The sequence below is a fragment of the Marmota flaviventris genome, chromosome 15 (genome assembly GCF_047511675.1).
Source record: "Marmota flaviventris isolate mMarFla1 chromosome 15, mMarFla1.hap1, whole genome shotgun sequence".
NCBI lineage: Eukaryota > Metazoa > Chordata > Mammalia > Rodentia > Sciuridae > Marmota > Marmota flaviventris.
In genome coordinates this window covers 44557753-44576762 of record NC_092512.1, presented here as the reverse complement: position 1 = coordinate 44576762, position 19010 = coordinate 44557753, and the positions used below count along the sequence as shown (strand labels likewise).

Sequence of the window (19010 nt, the reverse complement as noted above, 5' to 3'; positions counted from 1 at the left end):
CTTCTCAAACATATACCTAGGAATAGAATTTCTGGGTTGTATCATAGCATATCTTTAATAAGTAACAAATCCTCAGAAAAAGTATGTGAGTGATACCATTGCACCACACAAATTCCCATGGACACTTCAACACTCATTTTTTAAAATTTCATGGATGAAAATGACATTTTATTGTGATTTTAGTAGCCCTGGTTTTTTTAGCAAGGTTAACCATGTTTTCAAATGCTAGCTGACTATTCCTTTTCTTTCACTGTTACTTGCTTATTTATATCTATGACTCTTTGATTTGTGTTGCCTTTTGCTCACCGATTCATAGAGGACATTTGTATAATCTGGATAGTATTCAAGGCAGCCTATATATACTGGATATATCTTTTCATATACTGTTTTTTAAAATTCACTTTAATTACATCTTTTGATTAAGGTTTTATTTTTAAAAATCAACATAATGTAAGGTAATTAAAATATATTCAAAATTACTAATCTTTTCCTTTAAGGTTTTTGACTTTTTATGCCTTATCAAGCAAATTCTTTCCTACATCTGTCATAAAGAAAAGTTTCTATATTTTAAAAGTATTAAAATTTTGCTTTATGTATTTGTCTTCATCCACAATAACATAGTCCTTATAACTCCTAGTGTTAATTTTACACATTTTGAAGGTATAGTATTTGGTGTGCTCAAGTTCAGATTTTATCTTTCACAATATTCCATCCTTTTATTTTCATCTTATATTCTCATATTTTTATGTGTTTCTTCTTCAAATTTCATATAGGTCTTTTAAATCTAGTCTGTTGGGCTGGGTATGTGGCTCAAGCGGTAGCGCGCTCTCCTGGCACGCATGCAGCCCGGGTTCGATCCTCAGCACCACATACAAACAAAGATGTTGTGTCCGCCGAAAACTAAAATATAAATATTAAAAAAAAAATTCTCTCTCTTTAAAAAAAAAAAAAAAGATTGCCTTGGTTATCTGGGATTTAAAAAAATAAAAAATAAATCTAGTCTGTTAATTTCTAGTAAATTTTACTGGCAAGATTAGTCTGATGTATGGAGTATTTCTGTCATCTTATTTTGCTTTTGATTCTTTCTGTATTTCCTGTGCTCTTCCACTTTTTTGTTTTTCAGACATTTTTTTGGATTAACTATTATTCTTCTATTTCAGTTTCCACTTACTACTTTGAAAGTAAGTTTTACAATTTTATTCATTTAAGTTGTACTTAAAATTTTAACAGTCACATCTTTTAAAAACTAAAACCATCTAGTAGGTACCTTTATAGCAAATATAAGGATCTTAGAAAGCATGACTTGAAACAGTCCAGTCCCAACTTGCATATTATTATTATCCAATATTTAAGTTCTATTGTGTACTTTTCTCCAAATTTGTTAGTATTGATATTTTATGTTGTTTTTACTATTTTATGCAATAATGTTCCCGGTAAATATTTATAATTTTCTGGTTTTCCTTCTCTTCTGCATTGCAGAAATTTCTTCTGGAATATTTTTCCACTTTCTCTTGTTCAACTTTTAGAAGATTTTTTTTTTAAGTGATGTATCAAAATGCTATATTTTCTGAGTGTCTTTTTTGGTTGGTTGATTTTGCATTTAAAAAGATCTTTATTTTAGCTGGACACAGTGGTACATGCCTGTAATCCCAGTGGCTGGGAAGGCTGAGAGGAGAATTGTGAGTTCAAAGCCAGCCTCAGCACTGGCAAGGAACTTAGTGACTCAGTGAGACCCTGTCTCTAAATAATATGCAAAATAGGACTAGGGATGTGGCTCAGTGATCAAGTGTCCCTAGTACCCCCTGCCAAAAAAATTAAAAAAAAAAAAAAGATCTTTATTTTACCTTCATTATTCTGTGTGGCTTAGATAGGTCTATAATCCAGTTCAACATATACTTTCTCAGTATTTTTAACTTGTTCTCTGGCTTCCATTTTTGTAGTTGAGGTGTTTGCTGATATAAGTTTTCATCTCTCCTTTTGTGGTGAATTTTTTTTTTCCTGCCCTACTCTTTTCTTGAAAAATACTAGGAGGGGGCAGTGTTCCAATCCCTCCACCTTCTGTGAGCCCAAGGCCACCTCTCTCATTTTTACTGGAACACCAAAACCTTCCACATAATCCTAGTTATCATTTCATCTTCACTCTGGGGCCCTGGAATCTTAGCTCTCATATCAGCTAAACTATGCATCTTGATGTTTGTCATAGTTAATTGTGTTTTTTTTTTCATATTATTGGATGTGAAAGGCAAAAGCATATACAAAATGCAGACAGTGAATTTCCAAGAGGAAAGGTCATTCAAGACTCTCAAAAATCCAATGATTGCTCTTCCAAATTACTTATCTTCCCATTCATGAAAACAGCCTATTGAACTCTAGGATTACGAGGGAGCCCTGGAAAATGCTAGTGTGGCTAGGGCAGTAAAATTTATAAGGAAAAGATACCATATTCTCCCTGTATTCAGATGTGAAAACCAAGGAGGCTCCATTAGGTGGGTGCTATGGTTTGCACACAGTTTATCCCTCGGAAACTAATGTTACATTTTAATCTCCCTGGTGTGGTAGAAAGAAAGAAAGTATAAAGTTAATTTGAATGGTGTGCAGAGTCAGGGCCTTTGGGAGGCAATCAGGTCTAGACAGCATCATCATAGTGGAACCCTACAATAGAATGGTAGCTTTATGAAAAGTGGGAGAAGGATGGGGTGCACCTTGGTGGTAGAGTACTTTCCTAGCATGTGCAGGGTCCTGCATTCAATCTCCAGTACCAAAATAAATAAATAATAAGAGACAGAAAAGTCAGACAGTTCAGTGAGACCTCTCTGTCCCTTGTTGTGTGATATTCTACACTGCCTCAGAATTCTAACAGAAAGAGGGCCATCCCAACATTCAGACTCTTGACCTTGGATCACATCTGTGAGCTAAAGTTTATTTATAAAAACTAAAGTCTGCCGCAGTCTGGCTGGGCACAATTCAGGAGGCACTTGTCAAAAGAAACAAACTTTATTTTTAGAACCACACACGCCAAACCACACAGCTCCTCAGGAAAAACCTTCAGAGCCCAACTGCCACCACCGGCTTCCCACAAGCCTCTCAACCTCCCCCACTCCTCCTGCTCTTGAGGCTGATTGGCTGGGTCGCCATGCGCAGAGCCAAAAAAAGTCCTCCAATGAGCAGCTCCCTGGTCTGAAAGGGCGGGGAAACAGCCCAATGAGCGTGATCACTGCAGAGGAGCCAATCAGTTGGCAGCTAGAAGTTTGCTGGGGCCACTGTGAGCCAATCATCAGCTGGCAGCTGGAAGTTTGCTGGCAGCTGGAAGTTTGCTGGGGCCCCTTCGGCTGTGGCTCTCAACAAAAGTCTCAAGTATTTTGTCATAGTAATGTAAAACAGACTAATACAGTAAGGTTTAAGGACAGAGCAAAGTGTGAATAGATGGAGGAGTAATACTAATAGTAGCATTGTTCAGGAATGAAAAAAAAAATTGTTCAAGTAACAAGCAGTAGAATAACTTTTCAGCCAGAGGAGGTTTCTTAGCTGAACAGTAGAGGCAAGGGATATTTCAGCTAATTGGTGAAGTCATATGTGTGATTTCTAGGTAGACAGGGGTGAGGAAGGTACTCAGGGATTAGCCAGGCTGTCTCCAGCCTAGAAGGATGAGATTACAGGACAAGAGAAGGAAACTGTTTCATGTCTCCACAGAAGTAATATATATATATATATATATATATATATATACATATATATATATATATTTGTTATATATATATATTTGTTGTTGTTGTTGTTGAGACTGGGACACAGGGGTTGTGTATAAAGGTGGAACAAAGCAAAGATACCACTAGGATAGTCAAGCAAAGTCCTAAACCCGGAGAGCTGTATATGTCTGAGTTTAATTTTGGACTTTATACAATACAGTTATCACACAACAGATAGAACATTTCTTCCAAAAAATAAGCTTTTTTTCTTGAAATAATTTATGTGCCATTAAATAGATAATCCTAAGATAACAATGAAAATATTGTATTCTTGGTTTATGCAGTAAGCAACCTGCATAACTGTATGCCAGAGTCATCAACTTGGAAGCTGCTGAAAAATTTGGAGCTATATGACTTTGCAGGTATTTGGGTGTCATTATTCTAATAATGAATTAAGAACTTTAAGAATGAAGGCCAAGAGATAATTTAAAAAAAGCATTGTGTTAGTCCTAGTGAGAGATGCTGAATGCATGAACTAAAGTAGGAATGGCAAGAATAAGTGGACAAAAGTAAATGTCAAGGGACAGAATTGGTAGGACGTTATCATTTGGATATAGGCAATGAAGAAAAGATACACATAAATTTCTTGTGTGGTCATTTAGGTAAATGGGAAAATATGTATTAATATAACATATTCATCAATACCCAAGGAAGATGTTTTTGGAGAATAGGGTAGGGAAATTGTCCACTGTGTGTTTAAGATATTGGTGAGATATCAGGTTGAAATAAATACACGCCTGCAGGAAAGATACGCAAGCAGTATGAAAAGACAAGGAAAGAAAGGACCACAAGCAATGCAGGTCAACGCAACTTTAGAAGAGGTAACAGCTGCAGCAGATGGAATGTCAGATAAAGAATTCAGGATATACATGCTTCAGATGATCTGGAGTATCAAGGAAGACATTAGACAGCAAAATCAGACAATGAAAGATCACTTCGACAATGAATTACACAAACAAATCCAGGAAGCAAAGGATCAACTATACAGGGAGATAGAGGTTATAAAAAACAAACAAACAGAAATCCTAGAAATGCAGGAAGCAATAAACCAACTTAAAAACTCAATGGAGAATACTACCAGCAGAGTAGAACACTTAGAAGATAGAACATCAGACAATGAAGACAAAGTATTTCAACTGGAAAAGAACATAGACAGCTCAGCAAGACTGTTAAGAAACCATGAGCAGAACATCCAAGAAATATGGGATAACATTAAGAGACCAAACTTAAGAGTCATTGGGATACAGGAAGGTACAGAGCTCCAAACCAAAGGAATGAGCAGTCTATTCAATGAAATAATATGAAAAAACTTCCCAGACTTGAAGAATGAGACAGAATCCCAAATCCTAGAAGCCTACAGGACGCCGAATGTGCAAAATCATAAGAGATCCACACCTAGACACATTATAATGAAGATGCCCAACATACAGAATAAGGAGAGAATTTTAAAAGCTACAAGAGAAAGGAAGCAGATTACATTTAGGGGGTAAGCCAATCAGGATAACAGCTGATCTTTCAACACAGACTCTGAAAGCTAGAAGATCCTGGAATAACATATTTCAAACACTGAAAGAAAATGGGTTCCAACAAAGAATTGTGTATCCAGCGAAATTAAGCTTCAGGATGGAAGATGAAATTAAAACCTTCCACGATAAACAAAAGTTTAAAGAATTCGCAGCTAGAAAACCATCTCTTCAAAACATCCTCGCCAAAACATTACAGGAAGAGGAAATGGAAAATAACAATGAAAACCAACAGTGGGAGGTAGGACAGTAAAGGGGGGGGAATAATCAAAGAGGAAAACAAACCATGTTTAGTAACAGAAATAAACAAATATGGCTGGAACAACAACCCATATCTCAATAATAACCCTGAATGTTAATGGCTTAAACTCACCAATTAAGAGACACAGGCTAGTAGAATGGATCACAAAACAAGACCCAACAATATGCTGCCTACAGGAGACGCATTTGATAGGAAAAGACATACATAGGCTGAAGGTGAAAGGTTGGGAAAAATCATATCACTCACATGGACTTCGGAAACAAGCAGGAGTGTCCATACTCGTATCAAATAAAATAGATTTCAAGCCAAAGTTAATCAAAAGGGATAAAGAGGGACACTACATACTGCTTAAGGGAACCATACACCAACAAGACATAACAATCATAAATATTTATGCCCCAAACAATGGTGCAGCTATGTTCATCAAACAAACTCTTCTCAAGTTCAAGAGTCTAATAGACCACCATACCATAATCATGGGAGACTTCAACACACCTCTCTCGCCACTGGACAGATCTTCCAAACAAAAGTTGAATAAGGAAATTATAGAACTCAATAACACAATTAATAACCTAGACTTAATGGACATATATAGAGTATACCACCCAACATCAAGCAATTATACTTTTTTCTCAGCAGCACATGGATCCTTTTCAAAAATAGATCATATATTATGTCACAGGGCAACTCTTAGACAATATAAAGGAGTAGAGATAATACCATGCATCTTATTTGATCATAATGGAATGAAACTGAAAATCAACGATAAAAGAAGGAAGGAAAAAGCATACATCACTTGGAGAATGAACAATAGGTTACTGAATGATCAATGGGTTATAGAAGACATCAAGGAGGAAATTAAAAAATTCTTAGAGATAAATGAAAACACAGACACAACATATCGGAATCTATGGGACACATTGAAAGCAGTTCTAAGAGGAAAATTCATTGCTTGGAGTTCATTCCTTAAAAAAAGAAAAAACCAACAAATAAATGATCTCATAATTCATCTCAAAATCCTTGAAAAAGAAGAGCAAAACAACAGCAAAAGAAGTAGAAGGCAAGAAATAATTAAAATCAGAGCTGAAATTAATGAAATCAAAACAAAAGAAACAATTGAAAAAAATTGACAAAACTAAAAGTTGGTTCTTTGAAAAAATAAACAAAATAGACAGACCCTTAGCGATGCTAGCGAAGAGAAGAAGAGAGAGAACTCAAATTACTAGCATATGGGATGAAAAAGGCAATATCACAACAGACACTTCAGAAATACAGAAGATAATCAAAAACTATTTTGAATCCTTATACTCCAATAAATTAGAAGATAGTGAAGGCATAGATAAATTTCTTAAGTCATATGATCTGCCCAGATTGAGTCAGGAGGATATAGACAACCTAAACAGACCAATATCAATTGAGGAAATAGAAGAAACCATAAAAAGACTACCAACTAAGAAAAGCCCAGGACCGGATGGGTATACAGCAGAATTTTGCAAAACCTTTAAAGAAGAACTAACACCAATACTTTTCAAGCTACTTCAGGAAATAGAAAAAGAGGGAGAACTTCCAAATTCATTCTATGAGGCCAACATCACCCTGATACCTAAACCAGACAAAGACACTTCAAAGAAAGAAAACTACAGACCAATATCTCTAATGAACCTAGATGCAAAAATCCTCAATAAAATTCTGGCGAATCGGATACAAAAACATATCAAAAAAATTGTGCACCATGATCAAGTAGGATTCATCCCTAGGATGCAAGGCTGGTTCAATATATGGAAATCAATAAATGTTATTCACCACATCAATAGACTTAAAAATAAGAACCATATGATCATCTCGATAGATGTGGAAAAAGCATTCGACAAAGTACAGCATCCCTTTATGTTCAAAACTCTAGAAAAACTAGGGATAACAGGAACATACCTCAATATTGTAAAAGCAATCTATGCTAAGCCTCAGGCTAGCATCATTCTGAATGGAGAAAAACTGAAGACATTCCCTCTAAAATCTGGAACAAGACAGGGATGCCCTCTCTCTCCACTTCTGTTCAACATAGTTCTCGAAACACTGGCCAGAGCAATTAGACAGACGAAAGAAATTAAAGGCATAAAAATAGGAAAAGAAGAACTTAAATTATCACTATTTGCAGATGACATGATTCTATACCTAGCAGACCCAAAAGGGTCTACAAAGAAACTATTAGAGCTAATAAATGAATTCAGCAAAGTGGCAGGATATAAAATGAACACACATAAATCAAAGGCATTCCTGTATATCAGTGACAAATCCTCTGAAATGGAAATGAGGACAACCACTCCAATCACAATATCTTAAAAAAAAATAAAATACTTGGGAATCAACCTAACAAAAGAGGTGAAAGACTTATACAATGAAAACTACAGAACCCTAAAGAGAGAAATAGAAGAAGATCTTAGAAGATGGAAAAATATACCCTGTTCATGGATAGGCAGAACTAACATCATCAAAATGGCGATATTACCAAAAGTTCTCTATAGGTTTAATGCAATGCCAATCAAAATCCCAACGGCATTTCTTGTAGAAATAGAGAAAGCAATCATGAAATTCATATGGAAAAATAAAAGACCCAGAATAGCAAAAAGAATGCTAAGCAGGAAGTGTGAATCAGGCGGTATAGCGATACCAGACTTCAAACTATACTACAGAGCAATAGTAACAAAAACAGCATGGTACTGGTACCAAAACAGGCGGGTGGACCAATGGTACAGAATAGAGGACACAGAAACCAATCCACAAAACTACAACTATCTTATATTTGATAAAGGGGCTAAAAGCATGCAATGGAGGAAGGATAACATCTTCAACAAATGGTGCTGGGAAAACTGGAAATCTATATGCAACAAAATGAAACTGAATCCCTTTCTCTCGCCATGCACAAAAGTGAATTCAAAATGGATCAAGGAGCTTGATATCAAATCAGAGACGCGCCGTCTGATAGAAGAAAAAGTTGGCTACGATCTACAGTCGGTGGGGTCGGGCTCCAAATTCCTCAATAGGACACCCATAGCACAAAAGTTAATAACTAGAATCAACAAATTGGACTTACTCAAACTAAAAAGTTTTTTCTCAGCAAAAGAAACAATAAGAGAGGGAAATAGGGAGCCTACACCCTGGGAACAAATCTTTACTCCTCACACTTCAGATAGAGCACTAATATCCAGAGTATACAAAGAACTCAAAAAATTAGACAATAAGAGAACAAACAACCCAATCAACAAATAGGCCAAGGACCTGAACAGACACTTCTCAGAGGAGGACATACAGTCAATCAACAAGTACATGAAAAAATGCTCACCATCTCTAGCTGTCTGAGAAATGCAAATCAAAACCACCCTAAGATACCATCTCACTCCAGTAAGATTGGCAGCCATTAGGAAGTCAAACAACAACAAGTGCTGGCGAGGATGTGGGGAAAAGGGTACACTTGTACATTGCTGGTGGGACTGCAGATTGGTGCAGCCAATTTGGAAAGCAGTATGGAGATTTCTTGGAAAGCTGGGAATGGAGCCACCATTTGACCCAGCTATTCCCCTTCACGGTCTATTCCCTAAAGACCTAAAAAGAGCATGCTACAGGGACACTGCTACATCAATGTTCATAGCAGCACAATTCACAATAGCAAGACTGTGGAACCAACCTAGATGCCCTTCAATAGACGAATGGATAAAAAAAAATGTGGCATTTATACACAATGGAGTATTACTCTGCATTAAAAAATGACAAAATCATAGAATTTGCAGGGAAATGGATGGCATTAGAGCAGATTATGCTAAGTCAAGCTAGGCAATCCCTAAAAAACAAATGCCAAATGTCTTCTTTGATATAAGGAGAGTAACTATGATCAGAGTAGGGACGAAGAGCAGGAGAAGAAGATTAACATTTAACAGGGATGAGAGGTGGGAGGGAAAGGGAGAGAGAAGGGAAATTGCATGGAAATGGAAGGAGACCCTCAGGTTTATACAGTGGAGGGGGTAGAGAGAGAGGAGGGGAGGGGAGGGGAGAGGTGGGGAGGGGGGAGGGTGGAGGATGGGAAAGGCAGCGGAGTACAACAGACACTAGTATGGCAATATGTAAATCAATGGATGTGTAACTGATGTGATTCTGCAATCTGTGTATGGGGTGAAGGTGGGAGTTCATAACCCACTTGAATCAAAGTGTGGAATATGATATGTCAAGAAATTTGTAATGTTTTGAACAACCAACAATAAAAAATAAAAAAAAAAAAGAAATAAATACAGGCAAGAAAGTGAATAGAAATTGTGTAGCTATATCTGAGTTCCAGAGAGAGATCTAGAATGATGTGATGGCATATAAGTGACTTAAGAACATGAGAAAATCCAGAAACAATGTGATCAAGCTCCAACTTTGGAGAACAGCAGTATTTAACAATGTGGAAAAGAAAACCAGAACAACAAAGGAAATAAAGAAGAAGTGTTCTGAGAAGTGGAAAAACTTAGGAAAAAAAATGGTATCTGAAAACCAAGAAAGGAACAAATTTTAAGGGAAAAAAACAACCAGGGACCAGCTGCTGGCCCCATCCTGATGCCTGATCTAGAAAGAACTTGGAAGGCAAGGATTGGGCCAGCAACCCAGGCCAATCCAGCTCAATGCTCCTAGTAGCTAACCACCATAGCCCACCTCATGATGAATGGTGACCAGCTGGTAAGGAATAGATAAGCCAGACCTGCCAGAGGACAACCTGGCCTATAAGGAAAGACACTGATGCTGGCAGTATTAAAACTTTCATCCTCAGGCCCTGACTGGCCACTGGCCCTGGACAGCTGAATAATGGTCAAGGCTTAGAGGGCAGAATTCTTAGTCAGCCTGCCCCCAGTATCAGGGGTCAGTCCACTCTACCCAGGACCATCAACAGGTACTCAAAGCAAGCAAGGTAAGGACTGAACTACTGGACCTTGCAACTGGGATGTGAATTTCGTCAGGGCAAATTCAGTGTCCTAGTGGTGTTTTGCTCCAGAGTGGGGACACAATCAAAGGCAAAAGCCTTATAGAGAAGAAACTTACCTCCGTCTAGAAGAGGAAATGAAGTGAGCACAGACAGAATTAGGTTTACAGGTAGGAGTGAGAAGCTGTGTGAGTCAAGGAGAACCCCATCACAGAGCAGTAGGAGGCAACTCACCAGCAAGGACAGGGAGAGCAGAGGGACTAATGGGAAGTTTAAGAGGAAGAGTAAATATCTAGAGCTAGCTGTTTGAGGAATGGTGCAGAGAGTTAATCAAGGACACTTTTAAAAAGGAATCTAGAGCAAGGCATTAGCTAAAGTTAAAACTGTACTTTTATAAACAACTGATCAATACCAAATTTTTCAGTTTTCAGTTATCCTGGTAAAGGAAGGGATCATTGTTATCAACATAGATATACAGAAAAGAAAAGATAGATAGGACAAAGACTTAATCTAGCAAACCTAGAAGACTTTCAATATCTATGTTCAAAATGAATTTATCATCCTCAGCCAAACACATCTCTTCTAGATCCTGAATTCCCTATTTTAGTGGATGGCTCCATAGCCTGTCTGAAATAAGGTCATCCTAGACTCCAGCTTCTTTCCCCTATGCCTTCACATTCAATCTGATCCATTCTGTTTCCTTAATAGCACACCTGCCCTTTGACTCTCTGTGCATTTGCACAGCAGCTCCTTCTGCAGTGAACCATCTAGCCCTCCATTTTACATGATTCCCCCTCATCTTTTGTAACTTAGTTCATACATCACTCCCTCATGAAAGCCTTCCCTCACATCCCTTTTCCTCTCATCTTCAGAGAAGAGCATCCTGGCCATATCTCTTTGAAAACACTTAAAACACTTTACTGTAATTGTCTATTCTCCCACTTTGCCCATAAAGCTAAGTTCCTTGCCAGCAAGATTATGTCTTTTATTTTGAGCAACCAGTATCTAGCACAGAAATGTTTGTTGAATTAATGAGTAATTCTAAATTATAGCACTGAAGTACAAAATAAAAGACTAGCATTTGAGAGTAATTGTCTGCTGTTGGTCAAAATGGCAGGAGGCAATTCACAAAGGAGTGCATCATGATGTAGAAGAAATGGTATTCAAGGAGAATTATCATGGATTAAAGCAACATTTCTGTGAGTCTTAGGTCTATTATGACATATGCATGGTTGTATTTAAGAATGCTAATACTACCTCTCCAGTGGATAGTGGCCACTATCTGCCCAATAAAAAGACAAATATCACCTTCATCAACAGCACCCCAGCCATTGTGTGAGGAAGAAGCAGTGATTGAAGAAATGCTTCTTCATCTCTGGAGCTTTGGGGCAAGCTTCCCCATGTCTTCATGAGACAGATAAATGACACAAGTTTCCAAGTAATGATTTAGGACCTCCTAGAACTCAAAAGTAATTTTAGGATATTTGTGTTAAAGAAATAAAATCCTGTCTCATATTCTTACTCCAACTGACCCATCCCTTTGTTATGAAGAAAAACACCAAAAAAGAAAAGAAATCCAAATATCAGCTATGAGTGTTCATGTGATAACAACATCTATTCTCCTACAAGTAATGACTGCCCCGAGTCCTCTCATGCTTAGCATGTGACTCTGAGGCCACAAACCTTCCTCTTAGAATGATATGTAAGCTGATTTATTCCGTGGGAATTTCTAAGAAAGTTGTTCCCTAATTATTACAAATTCTTCTTTATATTAACAACACTGTCTTGTAATCAGAGCATCGAAACATTCAATACTTGTTTTTTTTTACCAGCAAAATATTGCCATTGTGCTAAAATAATTAATGGAACAATTTCCTTGAATAACATCTTTAACCTCTCTTAACAGTTCCTCATCTGTAAAATGAGGATGAAAATCCCTGCATCCTGGGATGGCTATAAAGATTATAGCTAGTGTTTATGTGTACAAAAGCAACTACTGCCGTGCTTGGCCCAGACTCTGCTAATCACAAGAAGTCTCTACTTTCTATTTTCTATCATTTTTTTTATCCAATTTGATGTTTTTGGTGCAGATATCTGAAATTTAGTTTTGTTCATTTTTGTGAAAATACAGATAATAAACAAAAATATGTATCATTCACATGTATATTCATATGTGTTGGGGGGAGTATAGGTATGTCCCTCAAATAAGAATTTTTCTGTGTACTTATTTGGGGTCATCTCCATGAACAGATTTCAACTGAACTCAATAAAGTTAATAATTTGAATGATTAATTTTACAAATGAAAAGGAAATATCTATTCTTTGAAAGCTAAAAATATGCTGTATGGGGCTGGGGTTGTGGCTCAGTGGCAGAGCGCTTGCCTCGCACATGTGAGGCGCTGGGTTCGATCCTCAGCACCACATAAAAATGAATAAACAAAATAAAGATATTGCATCCATCTATAACTAAAAAATATTTTAAAATATGCTGTAAAGAAGACATTCTCTTAGGGCTATATTTAGTTGGAATCAGACCTAACAGATAAATAGAGGCATTTTATTACATATGCTCTATATTTCAGCCATTTAATTATATTTTTCTAGGAACCACTCTTGGGATTTCTCTATTCTCAAACTAGATAAGGTATTCATATATAAAAGGTAAGACAAAAAAATTATGATCCCTATATTCTCAATTTAAAATTGAATTTTCAAAGCATTCCAATTTAATTTCCCTTGCTTAAGCAATAATTCACACATATAAGTGGAGGATAATTTAATTGAAAATTCATGATCCAAATACAAACTGTGCATAAAGGATTAACTTAGCAGGCCTGAGTCTGCTGTCCTTAGAAAGCCTTATGCTCAAGTTTGGCCCTTAACTGGCATCCAGGAACTTAAGATTTTGAGAGTTCCCACTATTCCCTGACTGACAAACTATGTGTAAATTGTTTGTATAAATAAACAACATGGCTTATGCTGAACATCCACTTTCCTTCGGGTAGCTGGAATTTTGATATGTGTAAGGCATTGGGTGTCTATGTGAGCTTCCTCAGTAGAGAAGATTTTGCATATGGGATAAAAATTCACCACTTTTTTTTCTTATTTGTTTTTTATATTGTAACTTACTAGGACATTTGAAAACCCTTACCAGGTAACTGTCAATTTATCAATTTTAGTTTCTTAGAAACCAATTTCTCTTTAGAGAATGATAATCAAGTATAAGCATTTTAATTTCAAAATGGAATATATTAATTAGTTTAAAAATAGCTTATCTTTTGTTTTGAAAAAAAAATATGTATATATATATATATATATATATATATATATATATATATATATATATATATAAATCAAACTCTACTTAAGTTACTTAAGTTCTGAACTCCTTAAACTATTTTCAAGTACTTCCCAATAAGTATCTCCAAAGGTAGAAAACTTACATTTTTTTGCAGTGTGGGCATTTTGCCAGAGTGTTGAACCTCAGTTCCATCCACTGTAAAATAAATAAAGAGGGATTGAAAAAAAAAAAAAAAACAGCTGGAAACCATCCAATCTGATAAAATGCTTCTTTTAGTTTAAATGTCATCAGGGACGACAGCAGAAGCGATTGCCTTCTCATGGTTACATGAGTTTTTTCCTCCAACACTTCTCTCCTGCCCTCAAAATACAGTTTGGGATCTCCTTCTGAAACAGTTCCCATGACTTTTCCAAGGCTCTGACGCAATCTAGATTAGTTTTACAATGAAAACTGAATGTAATGAGGTAGTTAGGGTCATCTCCTTGCTCTTCACATTTCAGTTCACTTCCAGGGTATTTCATAGACCTTCCAAGTTGTTTATCCTTTAGTCTTGAAAATCAGACTACAGGAAAAGAGTTATATTTATTACTATAATGCAACTATTTATTCTAGTTATGTGAATAGCCACAAAATACATAAACCACACAAACGAGATACTGGCCAACTGAAACCAAAAAACTACTTCTCCTTTGTCATTGTTTGCACAATGCAAAAAAAAACACAGTACTTCTTGGTACACTTTTCTTGTTTTCTTTCCTATAAATGTAGGTGATAGAATGTACTATCTTCTTCATAGGAATATTATTCAGATATTCAAAATGCCTTCCTGATAGTAGGTTAAAGTCTTTCAAAAAATATGCAATGAAAATTTAAATCTTTGCCCCATAATATGGATTTTTAAAGTGATTTCCTAATGTGCTGTGGGTGTGGCTCATGGTGGAGCATAAGCTGAACATGTGCAAGGTCCTCAGTTCACTCTGCCACACTCTATGTGACCCCCTCCATTCAAAAATGGCTTTTAACTTTCCACCTTGTTTATTTTTCTATATACCTTCTAGAAAAGATACGAGTATTATTTCTTTTATAGTTTTAGGGGAATTTCTTTAAGTACTTTAGTAGTTCATCATCAAACAACTTTTCCTCTATCAAAATTAATTTTATATAAGACTCTAGGTCATCAATTTTTCTTTCTAGAAGATTCAAATTGTAGGCAGCGAGGTTTCAAGAACTTATTCATATTTAAATGTTTTCCACACAATATAATTTTCAGAAAATATGTGAAACATGCTTTTTTCTAACAAATTTGGGTTTCTTGGACTCCTTCATCATTATGTCAAATATCATGAAATTTAATGAACTTTGATAATTTCTCTGTCACAATAGGAACATAGAGTCTTAAGACAGGGAAACTAGAAATAAAAATTCACATGACTGTTCATGTGAATTTTTTTACTTTCATTTATTTTTCAAGATTACTGTTTTTCAACATCTGAGAATATCAACCCAAGGCAACATCATCTTTGAAACAACAGCAAAACTTCCTCTCATTTACTTATACTTTGTAACAACTTGAATTATTTTGAAGTTACTTTTATCAGTAAAAGTTCTAGAAGTAATGTGCTGAACAGATTTACGTAGATTTTTACAGAAATCGGAACAGAACATTTGGTAGTAGAAGGATATAGAAATATTAAGTGCTCTTTTATATTTCCGTACGTTTAGCATAGTTGCTGAATTTGTAATGTCCTTTTAGATATAACCTATAAGTAACAAATTTCAGTTTTTCATAGTTAAAAGAAGCAAAAAGGATTGAAGAGGCATCTGCAAAACCCTGGGTCAAGAGTAACTCAGAATCCACACATTAGATTTTATTGTTATCTACAAGTACTCCCTTAAATGTCGCAAACTAAGAACAGAAAGGCATTCATTATTAAAAATGATTTTGTCATAATCTACTCAACTCAATTCAAATAACTGCTTTTGAAAAGAAGTTGACTTATGACTGTTCCTCTATTTAAAACATTGTTTCTTACACTTAGAATTTTGTTCCCAAAACTTGCAGTTTCAATAAACAAACAAAACTCATTTCTGTCAAGAAAGATCAAGAGCAATTTCCCTCAATCACAATCATTTCTAGAAGTCTTCCCATATTTTACTTATTTCTAAAAACCAATGTATTTAATAGACAAACTTAGTTTCCTAATATATATTTATTTAAACTTATCTTAGAAGGCTCAAAAAATATATATTACCTAAAATTAATAATTCAATAGTACCCTACTGCAATATATTTTTAATGGATATAACAGACAATGGTTAACATTGACTCTGAAATATATGTACATTAAAGTTATTGTCTTGCTGGGAATGGTGGTGCACACCATAATCCCAGCAGCTCCGGAGGCTGAGGCAGAAGGATCAATAGTTCAAAGCCAGCCTCAGCAAAAGCGATCTGCTAAGCAACTCAGTGAGATCCTATCTCTAAATAAAATACAAAATAGAGCTGGGGAAGTGGCTCAGTGGTTGAGTGTCCCTGAGTTCAAACCATGATAACCCCACCCCCTGTTACTTCTCTTGGCTCCTAGAATGCTGTCCCCTGGACTATCTATCACAATATATTAGAGGATCCTTCCCCAGAGCAATTCACCCCCACCCAAAAAAAAAAAACCTAAACTGTACTCTTCGTTCCAGCCAGACTGTGCAATAAATTGTATGAACAGTGCAAAGTCCTTGTCAATTTAACTTTAGCTTTATAATATTGATGTATTAAAAGATTATAGGCTAAATAAAATACAAAATAGGGCTGAGGATGTGGCTTAGTGGTGGAGCCCCCCCCCCCCCCCCCCGAGTTCAATCCCTGATGCCAAATAAATAAATAAATAAATAAATAAAGGCTAAATAGAAGAATGCTGTTGAAAACACAGCACATGCTATTATTTTATTTTAATACATGGGACAATTCTTTTTGATGTCTCAGTATTTCAGAAATAGATTCCAATCAGTGACTTACTCTTAAATATAAGTGAAATATGAATAAGACTTCTATCATAAAAGGAAAACAAATAGAAAAAATGAAAACAGAGACAAGAATATGCAAAAATAATGCCTCAGAAAAATACAATTAATGTTTTCTAAAAAAAATGCCATAAAGAAGAGAATTCTACAAAAAAAGGAGAAAAACAGAAAGGGATCAGAGAACAAGGCTTTTCAAAATTAAAAATTAAGTTAGATCATCTAAAATTAAAAGCTTTTCTTAAGTTTAGAAAAACTGAAGAATTTTAAATAATGTTGAAGAATTTTCCTAGTAAATTATCTAAGGAGTTCTAGAAAGGGAACAAATAAAATGGAGTGGGCTATAAAAGGCCTACTGAGGAGCCCAAAGACTCTCACTAAAGTACATCCTCATGGAATTTTGGGACAGTGAAGAAAATGAAAGAAGAGAACAGAAAATAAGAGAAAAAAAACAGAAAGAAATAGGTCATATAGAAAGTATCAGGAGTCATAATACAGCCAATTTTCTCTTGAACAGTGGCATAAAACCTTCAACTTTCCAAGAGGAGAAATTGGCAACCTTGAATTCTACATCTGGAAGAACCACAAAGGGAATGTGACATCAGATCAAAAACCATCTAAGAAATAAAAGGGTTAAAATTCATTTCTCTTCTCCTTCTTTTCTCAGAAAGTAAAGAGAGACTGTGCTCCACCACAATGAAGGAATAAGCCAAGAACAATCAGGACAGTGTGGGATCTAAACCAGAAAGGAGAAAGAGGAATTTTCAGGATGATGGTAAAGAATGACAGCTTAGTAGCAGGAAGCCTAAATAAAAGATTGCCTGACCCATTGGCCTATGTTAATGGGAAGTTTATAGTTTAATAAAAGAATATGGGAAGAACTAATGATTTATATATGAAAAATTAAACAAATCCAAAGGGGAGGTTGCTGTAGGTATTCTGACAGTGGAAATGTACAGGGAAGCATTCCCCTGGTGAGCAAACTCTGGGGGATGAGGGGTTGGGGGGGTGTTACTGGTGCCCTGTTTCCCACACTTGGAATACCCAGCAGTTTCCCATTGAAGCTATTAAGGTAACTATGCAGGTGCACTCTCTAGTTTCTATGGTGACGTCCTTGGAGAAAAAGGCTCTGTATTTGTATTAACCTGGACATCATCTCAGTTAGCTAGCACTCAGGGTTAAAGGAATACTAGTTAGAATGTAGTTATAGAATGTAGTTATGGTATCTATGAGCTACGTAACTTTTGAGAAAAATAAACGCAGCTGCTGGGAGGAGCAGCCACTTCTCTTCTGCAGTGTGTGTGTGTGTTTGTGTATGTGCGCACACTTTTGTTTGCTTCTTTACAGGTTTCATTACAGGTTATAGTTATCTATAAATCCAAGAAAATGTTTATAGAGCCATATGAGAAAAATGTACCATATTACTTGACTAGGCTGTGAATGTAATTTACCTAATCATAAAAAAGCAAACACTAAGTAATATTATAACTTGACTGGGAATATGGAAACAGGTAAAGGAAGAAGAAAGGGAGGGTGGTATGAGGGCTAAATTCTACAACTTTACCTGTTTACATAATGTCTAAAATTGCTTAATCAAAAAGAAAAAGGATGCTCAAACAATGCAAACACATGGAAATATTAGCAGAACAGCTGGAAGAGTTGAAAGTACCTGGGGGATGAAAACTAGAGGTCAGCCAGATTAGGAGGCTGCAGTCCGATGTGACATTTAGAATTGTGCATATGAATTACCTTAATAAAAGCAAAAATTTGAAGAAGGGAAAAAAATCAAATCACCCACTCTTTTCTCAACTCACTCGTTCCTTAATGACAACAGGTCTTTTTTTAATATATTTTTTTATTGGTTGTTCAAAACATTACAATGTTCTTGACATATCATATTTCATACATTTGATTCAAGTGGTTATGAACTCCCATTCTTACCACGTATACAGATTGCAGATTCACATTGGTTACACATCCACATTTATACATACTGCCATATTAGTGTCTGTTGTATTTTGCTGCCATCTTGTTTATACCCTGGAAGGGACCTTTAATACTGAGGTTCTATTTTGTTCTCCAATAAAGATTGGACAACAAAAGAAAACCTGTTCTTTTTCTTCCTGATTAGGTAGGTCACTATGAAGTTAACTTTTTTAACATCAAACTTTGAGTTGAAATTAGAAGTAGTAAAACAATAAATTTCAATAACTATGGC

The 19010-nt window shown here is 35.8% G+C and overlaps 1 protein-coding gene across 1 annotated transcript in view; it reads right to left on the bottom strand.

Moving 5' to 3' along the window:
* Positions 1 to 19010, bottom strand: part of Pip4p2 (phosphatidylinositol-4,5-bisphosphate 4-phosphatase 2) — a 58315-nt gene that overhangs the window by 3882 nt on the left and 35423 nt on the right. The window contains exon 5 of the mRNA XM_027949290.2: positions 13923 to 13975. Within this exon, the coding sequence (XP_027805091.1) occupies positions 13923 to 13975 (53 nt within the window). The remainder of the gene's footprint in view (positions 1 to 13922; positions 13976 to 19010) is intronic.